Raw genomic sequence first — 24,689 nt, 5'->3', positions numbered from 1 at the left:
AACCCCCCGCCCTCCAAAGTATCCCCCCCCCCCCCCCTCCTGACCAGGCCATTTGTTGCGATACGGCGCTGCGTTACTTTGACATTTGGTCATGGAACGCTGCACCCAAATTAAATTTACGTCCTTTTTTTTTCTCTACGAATGGCTTTCTTTCAGAGGTATTTGATCGCCTGTGCGTTTTTTTTACATTTTTTGCTCTATAAAAAAAAAAGAGACAATTTTTAGAAAAAAACCCTGTATTTTTGACTTTTTGCTATTAAACATGTCCAGTAAAAAAAATTAAAATATCAAATTTCGTCATAAAATGTAGGACAAAATGTATTCTGCTCCGTGTCTTTGCTAAAAAAATAATCCCAAGACGTGTAAATTAATTGGTTTACGTGAATGTTATAGCGTTTACAAATGGCGGTATATATTGGATTTTTTTTTTCACTAGTAATGGCAGTAATCAGTGATTTATAGCGGCACTGTGCCGGGCATTCTGACACTGGGGGGAACTGACATCCCCAGTGACCCCAGTACAGTGATCAATGCTAATAAAAAACACTCACACTGTACTAATGACACTGGGCAGGAAGGGGTTAACATCTGTGGCGATCAAAGGGTTAACTGTGTGCGCTTTACACTGTAAGCACTGTAAGCACACTGCTTTGTATGCAAAGCAGTGTGCAGGAGCTGACGGGAGAGATCTGTATTGCTTACATACAGGTCTCTTCCCCTGTCGGAAATCCTCGGCGATCACCGGGTGCCGGCGTGGAATTACCGGTCAGGACCTAGTGATTGACAGTCGAGGTCGCGAATGTCAGCATGGGTAGGGCATGTGCGCAGCTCGCCCACGCCCCCTACCCGGAACTGCAAAATTACATATATATATGTGACTTTGCGCACCCCTGCCGCCCTGTAGCAGTATATCTGCTATAGGACGGTGCGGAATTGATTAAATAAACACAATGTGTGTGGATTTACTAAAACTGGAGAATACCAATCTGGGGCAGCTGTGCATGGCAGCCTATCAGCTTCAAACCTCTTCTTTTTCAATTAAGCTTTGGCAATAAAACCCGGAAGCTGATTGGTTTCGAGCTGCACCAGGTTTTGCACCCTCCAGTTTTAGTAAATCAACCCCAATATGTTTGGCTCTGTAGAAGTGTCCTTAATTATAGACAATTATCCTTCCATTGATCAATAAATTGTACAGTTCTTGAATTCAAGCAGCGCCCTTATCACCACAACATGAGCACTGGTTTCGGGCGGAGTGTATTTTAAAACCTTTATGCCCCAAAGTATCGAGGACTAAGAAAAAATCCTCCCCATCCTGTCCTGGGTATATTATGATTCTCCTCTTGGGTCGGATTTTCAATGTCTCAATCCCACTCTGTTCTATCATTCAGAATCCAAGCTCCAGTTCGAAGCCTCTTCCACTGGAATTGTTATAGGTTAATCTTCAGTTCTGGCCGGAGCTCTTCTAGCTTTCTTAGTTCTCTCATTGTTTCTTCTGACACGGGGTTCCTGATCCTAGAAGAGAGGATATAAATAGTCATTAGAGCTCATTATATTGCTCACACACTATTTCCCAGCATCCTCCAGGACGTCCCTTACACCAACCTGTCACCTTGTATGACGTTAAAGCAAGACAAAACCGCTGAATGCGTTGGCTTCCCTGCCCCTCTTCTGCGTCGCCATATTTAAAACTACGGCGCTTGCCGGTGTCTGCCAGGTATCTTGGACCTAGCAAAGATCACAGTGCCTATGCACATGCTTGGGAAGGGGTTCTGTGAGTGCACAATGCTGCCAGCTTCTTCCAGATTGCCACTATACCGCCCAGTGGTGTTTGTGCACCAGTCCCGCACAGCAGTGGCTTAGTAACACACTGCCTCCTGGGATACCCACAATGTAGCCAAGCCAGAAACACGGAAGTGCTGCTGTGCAGCACACAAATAAATAATTGAATTTAATGTGTATTTTTTTAGAAAATATTGAGTTGATATACACTCACCGGCCACTTTATTAGGTACACCTGTTTAATTGCTTTGGTAACACAAATTGCCAATCACATGGCAGCAACTCAATGCATTTAGGGATCTAGGCGTGGTGAAGACTACTTGTTGAAGTGCAAACTGAGCATCAGAATGGGGAAGAAAGGGGATTTATGTGACTTTGCAAGTGGCATGGTTGTCTGTGCCAGACAGGCTGGCCTGAGTATTTTAGAAACTGCTGATCTCCTGGGATTTTCATGCACAACCATCTCTAGGGGTTTACAGAGAATGGTCCGAAAAAGAGAAAATATCCAGTGAGTGGCAGTTGTATGGAGGAAAATGCCTTGTTGGTGTCAGAGGTCAGAGGAGAATGGGCAGACTGGTTGAGATGATAGAAAAGCAACAGTAACTCAAATAACCACTCGTTACATCCAAGGTATGCAGAATACCATCTCTGAATGCACAACATGTCCATCCTTAAAGCAGATGGGCTACAGCAACAGAAGACCACACCAGGTGCCACTGCTTTCAGCTAAGAACAGGAAACGGAGGCTACAATTCATACAGGCTCACCAAAACTGGACAATAGAAGACTGGAAAAACGTTGCCTGGTCTGGTGAGTCTGGATTTCAGCTGCGACATTCAGATGGTAGGGTCAGAATTTGGCGTAAACAACATGAAAACATGGATCCATCCTGCCTTGTATGCACAGTTCATGGATGTGCAGCTGACAAATCTGCAGCAACTGAGTGATGCTATCATGTCAATATGGACCAAAATCTCTGAGAAATATTTCCAACACCTTGGTGAATCTATGCCACGAAGAATGACTAGCAAGGTGGACCTAACAAAGTGTCTGGTGAGTGTATGTTCTTGTGATAAAGTGATGAAGCTCTAATAGTATCACAGTGCAGCGTGGTCATTTATCATCAATTACATAAACCTCCGTGTCATAAATAAAGATATGTGCTGGTAAAATGATACGTGCAGTACATACAAAAATCAAATGAAAAAATTGTGAAAAATGCCAAAAAATTAATTAAATGATAGTGAGCCCTTTAACCCCTCGCACTCCAGAGGATTCCCACCCCCCTTCCTGACCACGCATTTTTTGCAATATGGCGCTGCGTTACTTTGACAAATGCGCGGTCATAGACCGCTGCACCCAAATGAAATTTACGTCCTTTTTTTCCTCCCAAGAATAGAACTTTCTTTCGGTGGTATTTGATCGGCTGTGCATTTTTTTATTTTTTGCTCTATAAAAAAAAAAAAAAAAAAAAGACAATTTTTAGAAAAAAAACTATTTTTTTCAGAATGGGGAAGAAAGGGGATTTAAGTGACTTTGAAAGTGGCATGGCGCCAGACAGGCTGGTCTGAGTATTTCAAAAACTGCTGATCTACTGGGATTTTCCCACACCATCTCTAGGGTTTACAGAGAATGGTAGAAAATATCCAGTGAGGGGCAAATGTGTGGACGAAAATGCCTTGCTGATGTCAGAGGGGAATGGGCAGACTGGTTCAAGATGATAGAAAGGCAACAGTAACTCAAACAACCCCTCGTTACAACCAAGGTATGCAGAATACCAGCTCTGAACCGACAACGCGTCCAACCTTGAAGCAGATGGGCTACAGTAACAGAAGATCTCACCGGCTGCCACTCCTGTCAGCTAAGAACAGAAAACGGAGGCCACAATTCGCACAGGCTCACCAAAATTGGACAATAGAAGACTGGAAAAACGTTGCCTGATCTGATGGGTCTGGATTTCAGCTGCGACATTCAGATGGTAGGGTCAGAATTTGATGTATAGAACATGATACATGGCAGGATGGATCCATGCTTTCAACGGTTCATGGATGTGCAGCCGACAAATCTACAGCCACTGAGTGATGCTGTCATGTTAATATGGAGCAAAATCTCTGAGGAATGTTTCCAACACCTTATTGAATCTATGCCCGAAATATGAAGGCAAAAGGGGGTCCAACCCGGCACTAATAAGGTGGACCTAATAAAGTGGGCGGTGATTGTAAAACATATCCAACAGCTATTGTGGAATGTACAAAATCAGCAGCACAGATCCAGCCGTGTGAGATCATGATGTTACTCAGTGATGACATAAATGAAACGCATTCATTTGTCACCCCGACATCCCACAGATTGCCACTAACTTAGAGTCATTTCTCCACAGATGTTTAGATCTCTGAGAGCAGCTAATGTAAAGCTCATTCCAATAATGAGTTATACAAATGTTATATATTTTAGAATGACCATTTAGTTTTTAAAATTAGCAACTTGTAAGTAACATATTGTTCATTGTGCCTGTATAGGATCTTAGAATTGTTCTCAGACCAGAATTTACATGTGTTGATATTTCTAAAGGAGCTTTAAATACAATGTGTTTCTGTGTCAATGTGAACATTCCTTAATGGTAGAGAGTTTAGCCTGATCCCCATGACATCAAGCAAAATTTCAGTAATAGGGAACAAAAATACTTTCAAACAAGGGTGGACTGACCACACACGGGACCCTTGGGCAACAGCAGATCATGGGTCCCCCTGTGTCCCCACTCAAATGTAACAAAAAAAATGACATTCTACACACAAGCACAACAAAGATGCACCATCCATTGAAATCAATAGGAACTGCACCAAAAGTGACCCAAGAAAGCACCCAGGGTGTGTTTTTTTAGGAGCATTTTGGGGTCAAGTGCCAAAAATATGCTGGTTGTTAAGGAGCAGGCACCTACCTGCATCCGTAAAAACAAGTGAATAGCTGAATGTTAAGGAGCCAGACCATGCCAGCTTCCTTAATCAGCAGACAGATTAAAAAAATTCACCCCATCTCCCTCTATTCGCTGCTAAGGTGGCATAGAAGTTGTGCAATCTTGCATCCCGCTCCTCCAGTCTAGCCACACCCCCCCCCCCCCTCACAGCTGCTGCTCCCACCCACTATCTCTCCATCTCCTTCTCTCTGGTGGCAACATAACTTGCTGACCACTGAGTGGGAGGCCTTATTGCCAGGTTTCGGCTCCTTAACAACCATATCTACTGCTGGTCACTGAGAGGGGGGCCCTATCATTGGCAGGTTCTGGCTCCTTAAAGCGGTAGAAAACCACATTAAAAGAAAAAAAAAAAGAAACCCTGCAAGGTAAAGGCATAATGTGCTAGTGTGCATTGCACACTAGCACATTATGAAGGACTTAATTTGAATTGAAGCCCTCCAGCGGAGCGCTTTCACGGCTCCCCGGGGCTTCCATCTTCACCTGGTCTTCCTTCCGGGTTCACGAGCTCTGGCAGAGCCACGATGACGGGGCCATGGCAGAGTGCTCTGAAGGAACGGTATGGGTATGCCGCTCCTTCTGAACACATGCGCCGAATATAAGAGGGCTACTATCGGTTCACTTTTAGGAGATATTAATTTTACCTACAGGTAAGTTTTATTATAAGCTTACCTGTAGATAAAACTATTGAAGAAGAGTTTACTACCACTTTACCAACCACTTGCCAGTGTCCTTAACAATCAACGAATAGCCGGTTATTAGGGGGCCGGCACCCAACAATGTCCTAAACAAATCAGCTATTCAGATACGCTGTAATGTCACACATTTAAATGCTCTGTGCGGGCAGGGAAGCCTCTCTCTGATGTCAGGTTCCAGTCATCACCAATCCCGGTCCAGCGGCGGCAGCAGTTACAGCACGCAAGCGGCTCTGCATCCTGTGTTCATACAGCCATCCATTCACCTCATCCCTGGGCTTTCCATGAAGGAGACATGCCTACCATAGCTCAACATCTGTGAGTGCATATTTATTGCTTTTAAATCTATCTTAAGAAACCCCCCTACTACATTGGGCTCCTGTGCGCCTCTTGCTGCACGATGGCCCTGGTCTCCTCTCTGCCAGGAGCCTCTCATGGGGCCCCCTACTGGCCCCGGGCCCTCAGGCAGTGCCTGACTGCCCAAATGGTCAGTCCACCCCTGATTCCAAATTAAAAAAAAAAAAAGAGGTAATATTATATCACATTTGTAACAAATGTTCTGTGAGCACTATGCGGCATTGCAGAATTACTCTACCACGTCTGACACCTTGTGGTGGTGAAGCTGGGGAGATGAGCAATTATTGGCACAGAGCCTTCCTTTGGTACTATGTGATATATCAAATAAATCATGTCATACATGAATGGAGACACTGATATCGTCAGTCTATTTAATGTAAAACTCTCCCAAAATATTATTGTCTCAGTCATTCCTGTTATACTCACTGTAATTCCTCTATCCGGCTTGTTGTCAGAGCCGCCATCAGATCCCTGAAATGTGGACCCTCCAAATTGTTCGCAGCCAGGTTCAGTACCCTCAGTGTCTGGTTATTTCTTATTCCAGATGCCAGGTGGGGGCAGGAACTGTCTGTCAGGTGAGTATTATTCAAACTGTAGAAGAAGACAAGAATGCTATCAGAAGAAAATTAATTTCACCCCCAGGAATGAATGTAACTACAACCCCAATTCCAATTAAGTTGGGATGCTGTGTAAAAACTACATAAAAACAGAAGCAATGATCTGCAAATCTCATAAACCCGTATTTTATTCACAACAGTAAATAGAAAACTTATCAAACATATAAACAGAGAAAATGACCATTTTAAGAAAAGAATATGGTCATTTTGAAATTGATGGCAGCGACATGTCTCAAAAAAGTTGGGACAGAGCAACAAAAATTGTAAAAAGTAAGTAGTGCTAAAGAAGAAAAGAGCTGGAAGAACATTTGACACCTAATTAGGTTAATTGGCAACAAGTCAGTAACATGACAGGGTATAAAAAGGGTATCTTAGAGAGTCAGAGTGTCTCAGAAGTAAAGGGCAGGGGTTCACCAATCTGTAAAAAGGTGCATCTACAAATTGTCAATTTCAGAATAATGTTCCTCAATGTAGAATTGCAAACGCTTTAAATTTATCATCATCTACAGTACATAATATCAAAAGATTCAGGAGGAATCTCTGTGCAAGGGACAAGGCTGCAACTGAAACACAATACTGGATGCCTGTAATCTTTGGGCCCTCAGATGGCACTACATTATAAACAGGCATGATTCTGTGATGAACATCACTGCATGGGCTCAGGAATAATGCAGCTGTCTTCTCTGAGCAAAAGTACATGCAAAAATGGTCAGTTGCAAAGTGAAAACTGTTCTGCGGTCAGACGAATGGAAATTTGACATTCTTTTTGGCAACCATGGACGCCGCATCCTCCGGACTAAATAGCAGAGGGACCTTCTGTACTGCTGTTCTGCCTGAAGACCCAAAGCTGTTAACTACTGCTGGAAGTTCAGGGACAAAAGGAGGACAGGCATCCCTACAGTGAATATTTCTCCAGGATCCAACTGCCTGCACATTGTGGGACACACTTCATTACAGGTGAGTGACGCGATGACAGCTGTAGAAATTTTTTTAGCTAAACATCAGCTTTAATGAGCCAAGCCCTGCACAAATTTAATAGAAACAGGCTGTGGTTTTGCTATGAATTAAAATACTGCAGAAGGTACAACAGTGTAAATTTGGCAGGACAATTGGCCTGTCTAACCGGAGTAAGCCTTTTATATAAGCCTTTTTATATAACCTTTGGGGATAGAGTATGCTCTGGTCTGCAGCGGCAGGAGTCCCAGGCGTCAAAACTCCCTCCTCACACTCTTCACCGGATTGACTTAATTATCGTGGAATAGGTCAAGGTATTATTTTGGTGTTTTGTCAGAAGCTTCGGCATTATGGGGTCTAGAGGTTGTTTGACTTTAAGAACCTGAGTCTGCAAGGCTTTACATGCAATGTCTGTCTCCATTTTGCTCTTCAGTATGACCTGGTGGAGAAACGTTTCCAGGCCTGTGGTGAAAGAGGACAATTTCTATCCCTCTTCTGGATAGGTGTGTTCAAAGAGATCTCTCGAAAATCTTGCTTATAGGTGCAGCTTATCTTATCATTTGTTAGGCTCTGGCTGACATCTAAAACAGACTCTTGTAGACTTTTGATTTTCTGGATTTTTATGGTGTCTGCCTCCTCCCATTCTTACACAGTCAGTGCTGCTTGGTAGATTCAGGTGTCAAAGTTCTCTTCTCCTGATTGTACAGGGGTTTTCCCAGAGTAAATCCACAGCTTTTGATACCTATAGTTGACGGGTATAGACAAGTTCTTCACAAAACTTCCCACCTGTCTTCCTACGTCTATGGAGCAAAAGACGGGGAAATCCTAATGATGGAGCAGAGGCTGTAGTAACTATATGTGGAAATGGCATCATCTGGCTGGGACTCTTTGAGTGACTTTCTGGTGGGTTCGGGTGGATTACCCACACCTCACCGCCACTTGTTATATGTAAGCTCTCAACCAAGAAGTAGGCCAGAATTTCCTTCCTCTACTCTAGCAATGTGTAGATATTTGCTTGGTCTATTTTTGTGTCTTGCATGAACACTCACTGATAGGAAGCTAGTGCGAAAAGACAATACAGCAATCCCGGACAAGCCCCCACTTCAAAAAATTGTGTTCTGTCTTCCACCTGAAATGACCCACCTAACTTGCCCAAAGCTCCCTGACACCCCTTGTGGAGTTTGACAGGCTTTAAAAAAAAGGCAAAAATCTTTCAAGGGATAAATCAAATGGTGAATTAAAACAACACTTTTCAATGACAAGAATAGCAGGCACAGTGGAAAATACCAATAGTACAGGCACAATTTCTTAAAGTGCTAACCCTTACACTGGAATGTGATGGACAATACTGCAACACCCTTAACAGAAAAATGCAGTGACCCTTCATACCACGGTCAGATAGAGTAGCACAACGATACATGAGTGAGGACACCCGACAGGTCCCTTCCTGATGTCTATGGGTAAACCTCTCACACTAAAAGGAAATTTGCATTCAGGATCCCAATTCTAGTGAAAAATCCCTACCTGCTGCACTGCCAGTTAGGAAATAATTAACATTGGCATGCAATGGGGCCCAAAGTCCTGTGCTGGAGTTCTCCCATAAATCTCTGGTCCCAAAATAGGCACAAAAAGTAACAAAACAATACATCAAACTAAAAAAAATGAGGTGATACTATATATACACCATTTACAAAATTTGTTCACTAAACTGCTTTATTGTATTACATTTGCCACATAGGTGACGTTGAAATGTAACAGAATACAGTTGTCGAAACTGGAGATTTACTCCACCACCCACTGCCATCTTGGGGTAATAAAACCGGAGAGATTATTAATTTTTGTCATTAAGAGTCATGTTTGGGGCCACTCCAGTACTGTGTGATGCGTCCCTAAAGCCTGGTACACTAAGATTTTTGTTTCATTCAACAAAGCAGGCTGAATAAAAAAACACTGAGGAGCTCAGGAGGGGCTCACTGTACTAACTATTAAATGTTAGTACAGAGATCTCCCTGCTGAGCTATTGTGTATTGACGGGGATGCCGATCAACTGATGGTTTTTCCAGCATGCCTGTCAGGGTCCTGTCTACGGTGGAAGTTCTGGAAGATCTGGCATTTCCGCCAGTACCCTACATGGCCGCAGAAGCACGCGTTGGCAAAGATCCATGCGCATGGACGCGAGCCGGACCACGCATGTGGACTGGCGCATAGTTGCGCACGCATCAGGCTCAGTTTGGCGCCAGGCAGCCTTTATAAGGAGGCTCGTCACTTCCTCAAGTTGCTGGACGATCTCTTGCTTCCCTGTACCTTGTTCCTGTTTCCTGTGCTATTGTGATCTGTGATTTCCTGATACCGACTCGGCTTGCTCTTGGACCTGTCTGCTCTGCTTAACCCCTGATCTGACCTCGGCTTGGCTAACGGATATTCCCTCTTGCTCCTCTGTGTATGACCTCGGCTATCCCATCTGACTACGTCTGCTCTGATTCCCACCTGGTACCTGACCTTGGCATTGAACCGGCTATCCAGTAATCCTCTGTTCCCCAGAAGGGCTTGCATACCTCGCACAGGCGCCACCTGTCTGCAGACCTTATCTCAGTGCATCAGCTGTGCTCCTGGGTGGACCACCAACAAGCACTCCTACAGGCGACCTGTGCCACTTTGGGCCTGACTCCCACTGTCCCACTCTCAGGGGAGTCTGGAATTTAGCCGCAAGGGAAGCCCACTCTCCATTGGCCTCTCACACCAGGTGCGTGACAATGCCCGTTCGACAGCAGTTGGACGTTTGGTCAGCTTCTTGTGGACAGGCTGCCATACACATCAGCTGAACTGGCTGATATTTGGCCTGTGTGTATCAGGTTTAAATCCTGCTGCAGAAGGGTGGAGACACTGATATCACCTTAGGCAGGATTATCACAGTGTATGAAATGTAAAACTGTCCCAAAATATTTTCTGTCAGTCCTGTTATACTCACTGTAATTCCTCTATCCGGCTTGTTGTCAGAGCTGCCATCAGATCCCTGAAATGAGGACCCTCCAGATTGTTCCAGGACAGGTCCAGTGTCCTCAGTGTCTGGTTATTTCTTATTCCAGATGCCAGGTGGGGGCAGGAACTGTCTGTCAGGTGATTATTATACAAACTGTAGAAGAAGAGAAGAATGTTACCAGAACAAAATGAATTTCTCCCCCAAGAATTAACTATCCTCTACGTCAGCGTGCAACTTTTTCAATAAACAGGAACCCTTGGAAAAATGTTCATGTCTTGGGGGACCCTTGCAAAAGGATTACATCTCTAGCTCATGGCACATTTGCACTGTCAGTATGTTGAAAATATAATAATACATGAAAGAATAAAGAATGTGGTGTGTCTAGGATGTACTCCTGCTCTGTAAGAAACAATTAGTTTCAATAACATTCATGAAATGGAGAAAATAATAATAATGGCCAGAAAACATCAACAGTGGAAATTCTAGTGCCCCTTACAGGGGCGTATCTACTGCGAGGCAAACAAGGATTTGCCTAGGGCAGCATCTTTCAGGGGGTCGACGCCGCGCGACAAATTTACATGGGAGGGCGATATTAGTCTTGCCTAGGGGAGTACAAAACCAAAATACACCACTGGCCCCTTACATTCGTAGTCAGTGAAAAAGCACCTTCTCATATAGGTAGTCAGTGTAATGGCCCCATACATTGGTGGCCAGTGGGAGAAGAATCCCTTATATGAACGGTCAGTGAGATTAGACTAGTCTTACATGGTTGACCAGTGGAAAAATTACCCCCCTCAAAAGCAGCCATAAAAATATAATAGATATTAGTTCAGTTAAAAACTTATTGATCCAGGAACCCCTTGAAACCTCTGGAGGAACCCCAGGGATTCAAGGAACACTTGTCGAGTATCCCTGCTTACAAAGTTACATGGTTAGTCTTGCTGAAAAAAGACAAAGTCCATCCAGTTCAACCATTGAAAAAAAAGTTATAATCTTATACCCACAGTTGATCCAGAGGGATGCAAATAAAAAAACCCAGCAAAGAATGATGCTCGGAAAAAAATTCCTTCCTGATCCCCCGAGAGGCAATCGGATATTCCCTGGATCAACTTTAGCTATGAATGTTAGTATCCAGTTATATTCTGTGTATCTAAGAAAGAAGGTCTTTGTGAACAGAGCTCATTTCTGTTTATTGTAATCATTTATGCTAAGTCACTTTATAAACTCCAGTAAATACTATACCATGTCCAATCTTTATTTTAAAAGAAAAATGCAGAAATTAAAATGTAGTTTGTTTTCCTCTTAGTTCTAGCCTGATATAGAGATTGCTTGTTCAAAATAAAATATTAATATAGCGGGTTTGATACTTTAGAAGAGTGGAGTAATAAAATGTTGTTTTTCCCTGAAATTGAAAGGAACAAAGAATATTTTTGGATATTGGACTTCTAGAAAGTGTCTGCCATATTGGATGGATTCTATAGTGATGGGGTGGATCATGGGTGCAGTGCCTGGCCTCTCTCTGACCTTTTATCTCAGGGGTTTGCACTTTCTTCCCATTCCCTTGGAAACACACACAAGGGGGAATGTATTAAGACTGAAGCAGACAGAACAACCAGGAGCAACTGTGCATAACAAAAAGTCAGCTTCTAGATTTCGTTTTCAAAGCTTAGCTGAAAAAGTTAAAGCAAGAAGCTGATTGGTTGCTATGCACAGGGGCTTAATCTTGATTAACAGTCTCTGGACTGGCCCGCGACATGTGCGCTGCCTATCAGTAATAGTACACACTTACCACATACTACTGCGTGTAGTACCGCTATGCTAGCATGTCTTTTTATACCTGTAAATTTAAAAGTCCCAGTTTGACTTGAACACCCCTCGTAGATAGTGTAGCACTACCTCCTTAGGAGTTGCTGAAGATTTTGGGTTCCTCTATAGTCCTGCACAGCCAGGCAACACTCATTTCTCTCAGACACGCATCCAGGAGACAGTAAACTAAACAGTCCTTGAACTTGGTGTTTATTAGGGGAATTGAAACTTGGATAGGGATGAGGGGTGCATGGGATGCCCAATGAGCTGTGAAACTGAGAGCAACTTTTTGGAACTATGTACAAGTAGTAAAAAGGATTTTCTCTTCCTGGAGAGCTAGCAAGTCTCTCCTTGAGTACCTCCTCAGACCCCAGATGAAATCTCCTCTTCATCCAGCTGCCTGAGGAAATCCCTGGCTAAGGGGTCCCAGAATATGCCACCTTGAATGAAGCATTCCTAGATGAGGGCTAGTCAGCTTTCCCACCCAAATGCCCTCTCCTATCTGACCCAGGGGGTGTGGGGTTACTAACGCTGGGCTGGCTCCTTCCCTGCTTCCCAGGCTGTCCTCTCTCAGGGGAGATAAGGCTGAGAGATCCTCCCTTCTAGCTCTTCTGCCTGTCAGTTGACCCCTCTCTTAGACCCCTTCCCAAGCTCTATCCTATGCTTTAGCTCACTTCTCCATCTTCCACCCGAACCCTCCTGCTACTAGGCCGGCTGTAAAGGTTGTCCTAGCCCCTTGCCAAGTCTGCTGTTGGGGATTGGATAGGATCCCTCAAGAGTGCAGATTAGCCACTCCTTACATCCGCCCACTACTTCTAGAACTTTCTCCAACGTTTTAGGCAGGGGGAAGTCACAGAGAGCTGATTCTGCAGATCCTCCCAGCTCTGGCCAAAATGTGACCCCTCTGACTATTACACCTGGGCTGCTATTCAGCTCTTAGCTGAAAATTAACAGTCCTAGCTCCCTCTACCTACCTAGGAGGGTGCTACAATAGTTTAGACTGATACTTATGGCATTAAGCAAAATTTCAGTAACGGCACAAAAATATTTCAGATTAACGAAAGTTAGGCAATATGGTTTATACCATATATAATGTTTAGTCATTGCTTTATTGCATCACATTAGTCACATAGAATTACACTTAAATAGGATACGTCCATGATGTCACATCCAGTTCTGTGAGAAGTTTTAACATTTACTCCTCCACTGATATCTTGGGGTAGTAGAGCTGGAAAGATGATTAATTATTGCCACTAAGGGTGTTGTCTCAACCTTCCTCTTGTACTGTGTGATATATATATATAAAACTAAATCCTGCCATACATGGATAGAGACACAGATATAATCATACACAAAATTATTACACAATATTTGCAATGCAAAACTCTCCCAGAATATTATTGTCTCAGTCAGTCCTGTTATACTCACTGTAATTCCTCTATCTGGCTTGTTGTCAGAGCTGCCATCAGATCACTGCAATGACCCTTCAGATAGTTCCAGGACAGACTCAGTGTCCTCAGTGTCGGGTTATTTCTTATTCCAGATGCCAGGTGGGGGCAGGAACTGTCTGTCAGGTAATTGCTATCCAGACTGTATAAGAAGAGAAGAATGTTACCAGAAAAAAATTAATTTCTCCCCCAGGAATAAATGTAACTATTCTCTACATCAGTTGTCTCCAGACTTTCCAAGAAAAGGGCCAGTTTATTGTCCTTCAGGATTTAGGATGGTCAGACTGTGGCCAATGGGAGGAGAAAATGCTCCAGCCTCCGTGCACCATGATTGGTTTTAATGGGAGGAATAGTGATCCATTGTTGATATGAATCAAATGAATAGTGCTCCATTGATGGTAAGAAGAATTATGCAACCGAATGCGTGTGCTCCTGCGCTGGACTGTGGACTCCACAATATTTAGTATCTCCAAATGAGTGAGAGAGAAATGCAGGTCTTGCTGCCCTCTACGAACCAGGGAAATCCAAAGAGAACTGTATATAGGAAACAAAGAGAGGGTGTACAGGCCTAGTGCATTACCGTAAAAAATGGGATTTATTAATAAATAGCAAAATACTTACAAAGAAATATAAAATCAGATAGAAATGGGAAGCATGTGGCCACTGGCTCTGAGGAAGAGGTACAGCCTTGAAACGCATCAGCCACCAGCTATCCAGAGGCTCACAGTCACCCATCAGACCACTCTTTGTTTCCTATATACATGCCCCATTGATGGTGTCTGTAGAGGGAATGGTGTCCCATCATTGTTGACCCCTTTGATCCCTCTCCAAACATAGTGCTTATAGTTGTGACCATAAAGCTCTATTTTGGTCTTGTAACTGCAGATTACAGTGTGCCAAAAGCTTTGAGCCGTGTCAGTGTTGTTGGGCATATTGTAGCCGCACGTTTTTAGGGCATTGGCGCAGTAAAGGCTTCTTTTTGCTAACTTTACCATGCAGCTCATTTTTTTTCAAGTATCGTTGTATTGTGCTTCTTGAAACAACCACACCAGTCTTTCCAGAGCAGTCTGTATTTCTCTTGCGGTTACCTGTGAGTTTTGCTTTGTATCCTGAACAATTCTTCTGGCAGTTGTGGCTGCAATATTTCTTGGTCTACTTGACCCTGACTTGTTATCAAGAGATCCTCAAATTTTCCACTTCTTAATAAGTGATTGTACAGTGCTGACTGGCATATTCAAGGCTTTGGATATCTTTTTATATTTTTTCCATGTTTATTAAGTTCCATTACCTTGTTACGCAGGTCTTATGACAGTCTTTTTCTGCTCCCCATGTCTCAGTGCATCCATGTAAGAGCTACAAACTCATTGACTCACACAGACACTAATTGCAATTTCAAAAGCCACGGATGTGGGAAAATAACCTTTTAATTGCCATTGTAACCTGTGTGTCTGTACCAAGGCCAAACATTCCAGGGGAGGGAAATTTTTGACCAGGGTCATTATGATTTAAAAAGGAGATGAACAACGATGTGATAATAAATGGCTTCATAAGATCACTATACTTGTGGAGTTCCAGCCGTTTTAGTGTTTATTAAAAGTCAGTAGCTACAGTTTTTGTATCTGCTGACTTTTAATAAACACACGCTTACCTGTCCAAGGGTCCAGTGATTTTCTCACCCACGCCATCCCTTCTTCCCTTCGCTCTGCCATGGTGCCGGCATCTCAACTGTGGGCACCAGGCTATAACAGCTTGTGGCGAGTCACGCTGTGCCTCCTAATTGATCCGCCAGTCTTCGGGGACCTGTTAAAGTTCCTAGGAGACTGTGGGAGGGAGGAGGGGGACGAACTTCCGTTTCACTTTGCCGTGGCGAACTGAACCGGAAATGGGAGTGGGGACCTGTCAAAAACAGGTGTCCGCTCCCCCCAAAAGGTGCCAAATGTGGCAGTAGAGGGGTGGAGGAGGCAAACAAGCAAAGCTTCTACTTTTGAGTGGAACTCCGCTTTAAATAAAAGATAGTTTTTTTGGTATAATGTCAAATTTTCAATGGCAATACCAACATTTCATCATTTCTGCCAGGGGAAGAAATCTTTTGAGCACAACTGTATACTATTCAAAGCATGCTCACTAAACTGCTATATTGTGCCACTTTTGTGACACAGGTGAAAATACTCTTCAAAATCCTATGGATATGATGTCACTTCCAATTCTGGGAATGGTGTGAAGCATGGAAGATTTACTCCACCATTGCTGATGTCTTGGGGTGGTAAAGCTGAAGAGATGATTAATTATTGGGATTAAGGGGCATTGTATGAGCCTTCCTGCTGTACTGCGTGATATGTCCCTAAATCTTGCTTTACATGGGTAAAGACACTGAAATTGTCATACAGAATATCACGGAATGCAATAATGTAAACCTGTCCAAAAATGTTGTCTCAGTCAGTCCTGTTATACTCACTGTAATTTCTCTATGCAGCTTGTTGTCAGAGCTTCCATCAGATCCCTGAAATGAGGACCCTCCAGATTGTTATTAGACAGGTCCAATGTCCTCAGTGTCTGGTTATTTTTTATTCCAAATGCCAGGTGGGGGCAGGAATTGTCTGTCAGGTGATTACAGGTCAAACTGTAGAAGAGAAGAATGTGACTAGAAAAAAATGATTTTCTCCCCCAGGAATGAATGTAACTACAGTGGGGAAATAATAATTTGATCCCCTGCAGATTTTGTAAGTTTGCCCACTTCGAAAGAAATGGGCTATACTTTTTATCATAATTGTATTTTAAATGATAGAGACAGAATATCAACCAAAAATCCAGGAAAAACACGATACAAATGTTAAAAAATTGATTTGCAGTTCAGTGAGTAAAATAAGTATTTGATACCCAAGCAAAACATGACTTAGTACTTGATGGAGAAACCCTTGCTGGCCAGGTTTGCACACATCTCAGGAGGGATATTGATCTACTCTACTTTACAGATCTTCTTGAAATCCTTAAGGTTTCTTGGCTGTCACTTGGCAACTCGAAGTTTCAGCTCCTTCCATACATTTTCTATAAGGTTAAGGCCTGGAGATGGCTAGGCCACTCCATGTCCTTAATGTGCTTCTTCTTGAGCCACCCCTTTGCTGTCTTGGTGGTATGTTTTGGCTCATTGTCATACTGGAAAACCCATCCACGACCCATCTTCAGTGTTCTAGCTGAGGAAAGAAGGTTCTCATCCAAGATTTTACAATACATGGCCCCGTTCATTGGCCCCTCGATGCAGCAAAGTCGACCTGTACCTTTAGCAGAGAAACAGCCCCAAAGCATAATTTTTCCACTTCCGTGCATTACTGTAGGGATGGTGTTCTTAGGGTCATAGTCAGCATTTTTCTTCTTCCAAAGACAGCGAGTTGAGTTAATACCAAAGAGCTCAATTTTGGTCTCATTTGACTACAGCACTTTTTCTCCTAATCCTTCTCTGAATCATTTAGATGTTCATTGGCAAACTTCAGATGGGCCTGTACATGTGCCTTTTTGAGGAGAGGGGCCATGCAGGGGATGCACGATTTCAGTCCATTGTGATGTATTATGTTACCAATGGTTTGTTTAGTGACTGTGGTCCCAACTGCCTTGAGATCATTCTCAAGCTCCTCCCATGTAGTTCTGGGCTTATCCCTCACTTTTCTCATGATTGTCCTTACCCCATGAGGCGAAACCTTGCATTGAGCTCCAGACCGAGGGCAATTAATGGTTATTTTGAATTTCTTCAATTTGCAAATAATCCAACAGTTTTCTCCTTCTCACCAAGCTTCATGCTGGTGGTCTTATAGCCCATTCCAGGCTTGTGCAGGTCTACAATCTTGTCCCTGACATCCTTTGACAGCTCTTTGGTCTTGCTCATGGTGAGGCTTGAACTGAAGAAAGAGATAAGGACAGTTGTCTTTTATACACATAACGAGTTGTCTTTAGGAGCACCTTCTTAAATTGCCAGGACTAATCTGTGTGCCACATGAGCACATAGCCAGTCTGTGGGAGCCAGAATTATTGTTGGTTGGTAGGGGATCAAATACTTATTTTACTCACTGAACTGCAACTCAATAAACAACATTTGTATCATGTGTTTTTTCTAGATTTTTTGTTGATATTCTGTCTCTATCATTTAAAATACACCTAAGATAAAAATTATAGACCTCTCATTTCTTTGTAAGTGGGAAAACATACAAAATCTGCAGGGGATAGAATATTTATTTTCCACACTGTATTCTCTAAATGAATGGTACTAGATTCTCTTAATTAAAAACATGTAATCAATTTATAAAACTCCAGTAAAAGTTTTTTTGAGGTGGGGTCCTTTCACATGGGCTTTTCAATCAGATTCAGCTGTCAGATTTTTAGGTTGACCTGAACAGAAACTCATAAATCCAATAGGGGGTCCACAAACATCCCCTGTCAAAATGCAGACAAAAAATGTCTGCTTTGAATCGGCTGGGAATCTGTGTCAGAGATCCACTGCTAAATGTGGCAGCACATGCCTGTATGAAAGGACCCTTTCCTGTAAGATCCTTTTCATGGAGTATATCACAGGACACAGGAAATTAATAATTCTTAGACAATTAGTCCAAGTGGTTGGACAATGGCAAATTGTGAAGCTTAACTCAACCCTGCATAACCTCTTCTACTCCCAGGATTCCATCAGAATCACCGTTCACTGCAAACTCAAGAGAAGCCAGGGAAGGGAAGCAGAGAGCCACGTTACTGGCAAAACTCATCCATTGGAACTCTTGGGGGCCCTGTATTTAAGCTGTATGTGGGACCATCATGATATGTAATGGCAGCCCTGTCTGACTATGTTGGAATACCATGCCTTCCTGGGCCAATTTGGAACTATGAGAATCACCTGGATGCATTCCCTCTCTAACTTCCAAAACAGACAATGCACATGTCTGAGAGGGGGAAACATATAAATCAGACTGAACTGTTCCTATAGAGTCACAAGGGCATCCAACACAAAGGCTCAAGAATTCCAGTGTAGAGTTGAATCTGGATGCCAGGTGATCTACATCAGGCATTCCCCATCATAGACACCAAAACACTTTTGGATGGAGAGACCACTCTCCAGGATCCAGACCTCGATGTTTTAGATCAGGGTTTCTCAACCAGGGTTCCTCCAGAGGTTATTAGGGGTTCCTTGAGCAATAGATAATGATTGCCTCTCAGATAAGTTCCCACTGACACCATTGATCTTTTTAGCCCAAAAGCGTAAGGAGCATTCTTTCCAAAGGCCAATGTATCATGGGTAACTCCTGGTACTGTCTTGATTAATGATGAATATCACTGCTGTGGAATCATCAGATTGGACCCTGGCAAGCAGACCTTGAAGCAGGGGTGTACAATGATGAAGGTCAAGGGGATTTAACTTTAGCTCCATAAAACTGGACAGCAGCCTGGATTCTTCCAATGATGACATCTCCTGAATAGATAAAAATCTAGGACACCTCCCTGGCTTGACAGACTGGCATCCACTGTCAGTGCCATCCACACCATGGGTAGAAGGGATTCCATTGAGCTGAGCTGGACAGCCACTACTCTAGGGCTATCCTGGAGCTGTTATTCAGATGCATGGGGCAATCCAAGGACTGTGTCCATTTTTCCCACGCTCTCAAGCACTATTCAGGAGTGACATTTAGCATACAAGACCACCTTAAAAGGAAGCCACCATCAATTTCAACACCATCATCCAGAAGCAAATGGAGGGACATAACAGGGCCCATACCTTGGACTGGGGGGGTCAGAACTTTTTTTCTGAGGAAAAATAATGCATCCTAGAGCCATGTCCAGGACCAGGCCCAGATACTGCAGGTGATGTGACAGATCCAAGTTTTGGAGATTTTGCATCAACTTCTGTAAAGTCTGAACCCTTTGCTGCAGATCATCCAGATACCCAAAAATGGGGGGCCCTCACGCTTGAGGCAGAGCCAACACTGGGGCCAGCACCTTTGGGAAAACTTGTGGTGCAGTGGCAAGGCTAAAGGACAGAGCCACAAAATGAGTGTTGCTCCCTAATGCAAAACACAGCATTGATGAGGAGGAAAAAAGGGGATGTGTAGGCTAACATTAAAACAGGAGATATAAAATCTGATTGTAAGAAAGCCAGCGGCATCCAGCTTCCTAGTATCCAGTGACCAATTTTAAGATCCTGCACATACACAGCCTTATCATGCAATGTTTCAAATGTAAACTGCCCCGTTATATTATCTCAGTCAGTCCTGTTATACTCACTCTAATTTCTCTATCTGGCTTGTTGTCAGAACTGCCATCAGATCACTGAATTGGGGACCCTCCAGATGGTTCTTAGACAGGTTCAGTGTCCTCAGTGTCAGGTTATTTCTTATTCCAGATGCCAGGTGGGGGCAGGAACTATCAGTTAGGTTATTATTATCCAAACTGTGGAAGAAGAGAAGAATGTTACCAGAAGAAAATTAACTTCTCCACCAGGAATGAATGGAATTATTCTCTACATCAGAAGTCTCCGATCTTTCCAAACAATGGGCCAGTTTACTGTCCTGCAGACTTTGGGGGGGGGGGGGGGGGTTGGACTTTGCCCAGTGGAAAATGGCTTGATATCAGTGGATATAACCAATGCCCCATCATTGGTATTAGTATGAGGAATAGTGCCCCATTGTTTGTATCAATGGAAGGAATAGTGCCCCATTGTTGATATCAATGGAAGGAATAGGGCCCCATTGCTGGTATCTGTGGTCCAAATCACTCATGTTTTAGCATTAGTGCCTTGTATCAGTGCGAGATATAGTGACCCATTGTTGGTGTGAGTGGAAGAAACAGTGCCCCATTGTTGGTGGCACTGTTTCTTGGGAGGAATAGTGCCCCAAAGGCTGTACAATGGCAAGCAAAGGGCCACATTCGGCCATTGGGCCGCAGTTTGGAGACCACTGCTCTAAATGAATGAAACTCCTTTCTCTTACTGGAATCATTTATATAACTTTATAAAACTCCAACAAAAGGAATTTTATACAAAGAATGTTAAAATGGACTAGACCCCCAGTATTGTCCTCCATGTGTAGAGATAGTGATATCTCCATACACAGGATGAGCACAGAATACCACTGACATGACTCGTATTGTGCTATCTCCTTGTGTATGGAACATGAATCGTATATGTGTTTGAGATTACTACCAGTAATCAGGGCCTATCCTGATGTTGGGGAGAGGTTCTGTGGCCTTCAGGTCTTTTATCTTAGGGAAAGCCCCTCACCAAGTACTTGGTAGACTGGCTTTGGCTGTCCCAAAGAAGCAGGGTCCACCTGGCTTTGGCTTAGGTAGACCATGAAGTACCTTATCCCTGTCAGGAGCCTTGCTCCCCAAAGGAGTTCAGGATTAGAGGCCCTTCCTCTTCAGAGGATTGGCCATTTCTGTACCCTCTGTGCACTTTCGTGTGTGCTGTGATTCACAGTTCACTTTTGTTCACAAGGGTTTGACTAGCGCTGCACTTTGGAGCTTAAAAAAAGTTCTTGTAGATCTTTTGACAATACTTTAGTTTTGCTTTGTAACTATAATAAAGACACCATCTTCTAACATGTAAATGTCATTTTAACTTTGTATCTCTGAAGGATGAGACTATCTTTATTTTGGGAATCTCTAAAGCTCTAGTTACACTGTCAGTAGAAAACAACATTCTCAGATCAGCTGATGGGAGGAGTGGTTCTGGTCTGTATGATATAGAGAAACCATGTTGGAGTTACTTTCAAATACAGATTTCTTAATTGTTTACTATATTAAGAACTATAAGAGCTCTCTCACTGATTGATACTCACTGTAATTCCTCTATCCGGCTTGTTGTCAGAGCCACCATCATTTCCCTGAAATGAGGACCCTCCAGATTGTTCCCAGACAGGTTCAGAATCCTCAGTGTCGGGTTATTTCTTATTCCAGATGCCAGGTGGGGGCAGGAACTGTCTGTCAGGTGATTATCATACAATCTGTAGAAGAAAAAAGTGTTACCAGAAGAAAATGAATCCCCCCTCCCCCACAGGAATGAATGGGACTATTATCTACATCAGGGGTGTCCAAACTTTTTTCAAAGAGGGCCAGATTGGATGAAGTGAACATGGTAGAGGGCCGAACATTTTTCCGAACATTCTTTGAACCATTACAATTAAATGCAAATAAATTATTTTATGCCAAGTTAATTGAAAACGACATACTTTTCATTTCATAACATTAAGATCAACTGACAGCTGAGTTTTCACAATGTATTGAAAATAAATAAAAAAAAAACTTACCTGCACTAATGTGAAGGGTGAAAAAGGTAGCTGGAGCTGAAGAGGGGAAGAGAAACACACTTCACGCTGGAAGCCCGGCCCTGACGTCACCGACCTCTGTCACTCCCAGCGCGATGCAGTCACGCATGCGCACTGCTCTCAAGCAGAAGACTGTCTGCCACAGAAGGGAGGGCCGTGCGACAGCTGCATTTACACAGACCAGGGAGAACGCGCCGCAGTCAGGCATGCGCACTGCCCTCTGCTCTCAAGCAGAAGACTGTCTGCCATAGAAGGGAGGGCCGTGGGAGGGCCACATTACACAGAGCAGGGAGGGCTGTTGGAGGGCCGTATTAAACCGACCCCCGGGCCGTAAATGGCCCGCGGGCCGGACTTTGGACATGCCTGATCTACATGGATGGAACTCATTTCTCTTTATTGGAATCATTTATATTCCATCACTTTATAAATCTCCAGGAAATAGAATTTTATAAGACAAATGTTATAATGGAGTAGACCCCCCAATATTGTCCTCCATGTGTAGAGACGGTGATATCTCCATACACAGGATGAGCACAGAATACCACTGACATGACTCGTATTGTGCTATCATCTCCTTGTGTATGGAGCATGAATGGGATCAGCAGACAGTGTGAGACTGGATTGCCAATGATTGAACGGGAGGATTTTTATCTGATATTCTATTTCTCTCTGCTAATGAAGAATTCTTTAATCCAAATATATGATTTTTTAGTATTTGAATATTAAAATTTCATATTGCTAGGGCCTAAGAAAACTTCCTCCACCCCTTCGAAATTCTTTGGGTTGAATGTATATATGAATAGGCCTCTTGAATAGCTAATTGTGTGAAGATGTAATTATCTCAAAAGCATGGGAAAGCAAAGCTAAAAAGTCCCTAAGACATGTGAGAGCAGTGTTCCTCAACCAGGGTGATTTGGGTTCTGCTGATTTCTATCATCCATATCGTGTACAAGCAAAAATACTTTTTTTAGTCTTTCTTGCACCTGATTAAGTATTCTTTACAAAGTGAAGCTTTACTGCATTGACAATTACTAAGAAGAAATAGTGCAACTGCACACAGTCTATTGGCCTTTAGTAAATCAGCCCCAAAGTCTTCTCTTCCTCTAAACCAGAGGTCTCCAAACTGCAGCCTGGGAGCTGGATCTGGCCCTTAAATTGCCCTTATCTGGCCCTTGGGACACTATTCCTCCCACTGACACCAACAACGGGTCATCATTTCTGTCACTGATACCAACAATAGGGCACAATTCCTCTCTGACACCAGTGGCAGGGCACTATTCCTTCCACTGACATCAATCATGGGGCATTATTCCTCCCACTGGCACCAATGATGGGGCATTATTCCTCCCACTGACACCAATGATGGTTCACTATTCCTCCTTGTTGCTATCATGTAGGAAGTTAATTACCTACTATGTGATAGCATAGTAGTAGTAAAGATTTAAAGGAGGCATCAAGGGTCTTGTAGACCTGTAATGTCACCTCTTTACCCCAGTGAAGCTGGTTATGCAGATTGTGTATGATCAGCTGCTTTCACAGGCAGCGCTGCCAGGGAATGACAACGTCGAACCCAAAATGATGACATGCTTGTTGCTTCTTTGTTCATTCACCATAGGGGAGATCAGCATATGAATGTTTGCTAATCTCCCTCTAATCTACCCGCCTACGCCCAGCCCACCACGCTGGTTCCAGGTTCCTAGAAGGGAAGAAGAGCCTAGGATAGATTACAAAGGTAGTGGGAGAGCGGTACCTCTAGGGTTGTGAAAGTGATTATCACTGATTTCCTTCCACTGTAATCAGATACCCAACATATGAGTCCTAGAGACACAGGAAGCACATCGGAGCCAGGAAAACGTGGGGATAGTCGAGGGGGTGGTACCTTTAGGGGGCTGTGAAAGTGATGATCACGGATCTCTCTCAGCTCTGCCCAGCAACACCAGACATACCAGTCACAGGCCTGTAGGAGGGACAATAAAGCCTGGAACACATGGTGTGGATGGTTGAGTTAGGGGGGTAGAGGTGTGGAAGTGGATCTTTTCCATCAGGAAACCAACGGTCAGTTTGTGCTTAAAGGCCATTACTACCAGCTGTAATTTATAAATCTTGCTGGTAGACAGGTTTTTAAAAAAATAGAAATACAACAAAAGGTTCTCAGAGGCCAAGAAAATCTTGCTATACAGAATGAAGCAGCAGCTGCCATAGTAGAGGCAGATGCCCTAGAAACCCCATATATCCTGAACATAGTGGATGCCACAACAGACTCGTTCCAGATCAAAAATCCCAAAAGTCCTGGCAACATATTTCAGAGTATGTCAGTCAACATTCTAAGATAATTAGGATTCGCCTAGAAAAGACAGGGAAAAATGTCATTGAAGAAATAAACTAAAGAACCCATGCAGCACCATTTCATTCAGTCAAAAGCCTCAAGAGAACTCCAAGCAAAGTCACACTCCTCATGGTGGACTCCCTATGCATGTGATACTTGAGACTTCAAGTTGTCCTGTAGGGTTAACCTTCTTCATGCCAGAGAGGTACAACACAGATCACCTTAAACCAGAGACTCTTAAAAGTCCTTTGATGTTTGCTCCAGTAAGGGTAAGTGTAAAGTCTTGCAACTACCTTCTGAAGAAGATGAAGAGAGCAGTACTTTTCCACATTGTGGCCCTGGATCAAATGGCAATCCATCAAACATAATTTGAAACCCAGTGATCTTGTTCTTGTGAAAGACTTAATTCTTTAAGACTGGTCTTTCAGGACTAAGTGGCCTCTAGGCTTTGTCAAAGAAAGG

At 43.3% G+C, this 24,689-nt stretch overlaps 1 protein-coding gene and 1 long non-coding RNA gene across 3 annotated transcripts in view; one reads left to right on the top strand and one right to left on the bottom strand.

Annotated features, from left to right (window-relative positions):
- The window catches only part of LOC149456342 (uncharacterized), a 75,175-nt gene that overhangs the window by 3,436 nt on the left and 47,050 nt on the right, over positions 1-24,689 (top strand). The gene's annotated exons all lie outside the window — the stretch shown is intronic.
- The window catches only part of LOC149456343 (NACHT, LRR and PYD domains-containing protein 3-like), a 40,426-nt gene continuing 15,955 nt past the window's right edge, over positions 219-24,689 (bottom strand). Inside the window, exons 7-13 of one of the 2 annotated variants that reach the window (XM_089685137.1) lie at positions 21,416-21,580; positions 19,863-20,027; positions 16,063-16,227; positions 13,588-13,749; positions 10,342-10,506; positions 6,229-6,393; positions 219-1,512 (exon numbers count right to left, since the gene is read on the bottom strand). In XM_089685137.1, the coding sequence (XP_089541263.1) occupies positions 1,428-1,512; positions 6,229-6,393; positions 10,342-10,506; positions 13,588-13,749; positions 16,063-16,227; positions 19,863-20,027; positions 21,416-21,580 (1,072 nt within the window). In that variant the 3' untranslated portion in view covers positions 219-1,427. Of the gene's footprint in view, positions 1,513-6,228; positions 6,394-10,341; positions 10,507-13,587; positions 13,750-16,062; positions 16,228-16,493; positions 17,498-19,862; positions 20,028-21,415; positions 21,581-24,689 lie in introns of those variants that run through there. The other variant, XM_089685138.1, reaches the window with a different exon arrangement.

Source organism: Staurois parvus, unplaced genomic scaffold (assembly GCF_062004578.1).
Source record: "Staurois parvus isolate SC_StPar_1 unplaced genomic scaffold, SC_StPar_1.0 ptg000363l, whole genome shotgun sequence".
NCBI lineage: Eukaryota > Metazoa > Chordata > Amphibia > Anura > Ranidae > Staurois > Staurois parvus.
The sequence above is the reverse complement of the archived record's forward strand: the minus strand, read 5'-3'. Positions and strand labels throughout refer to the sequence as shown.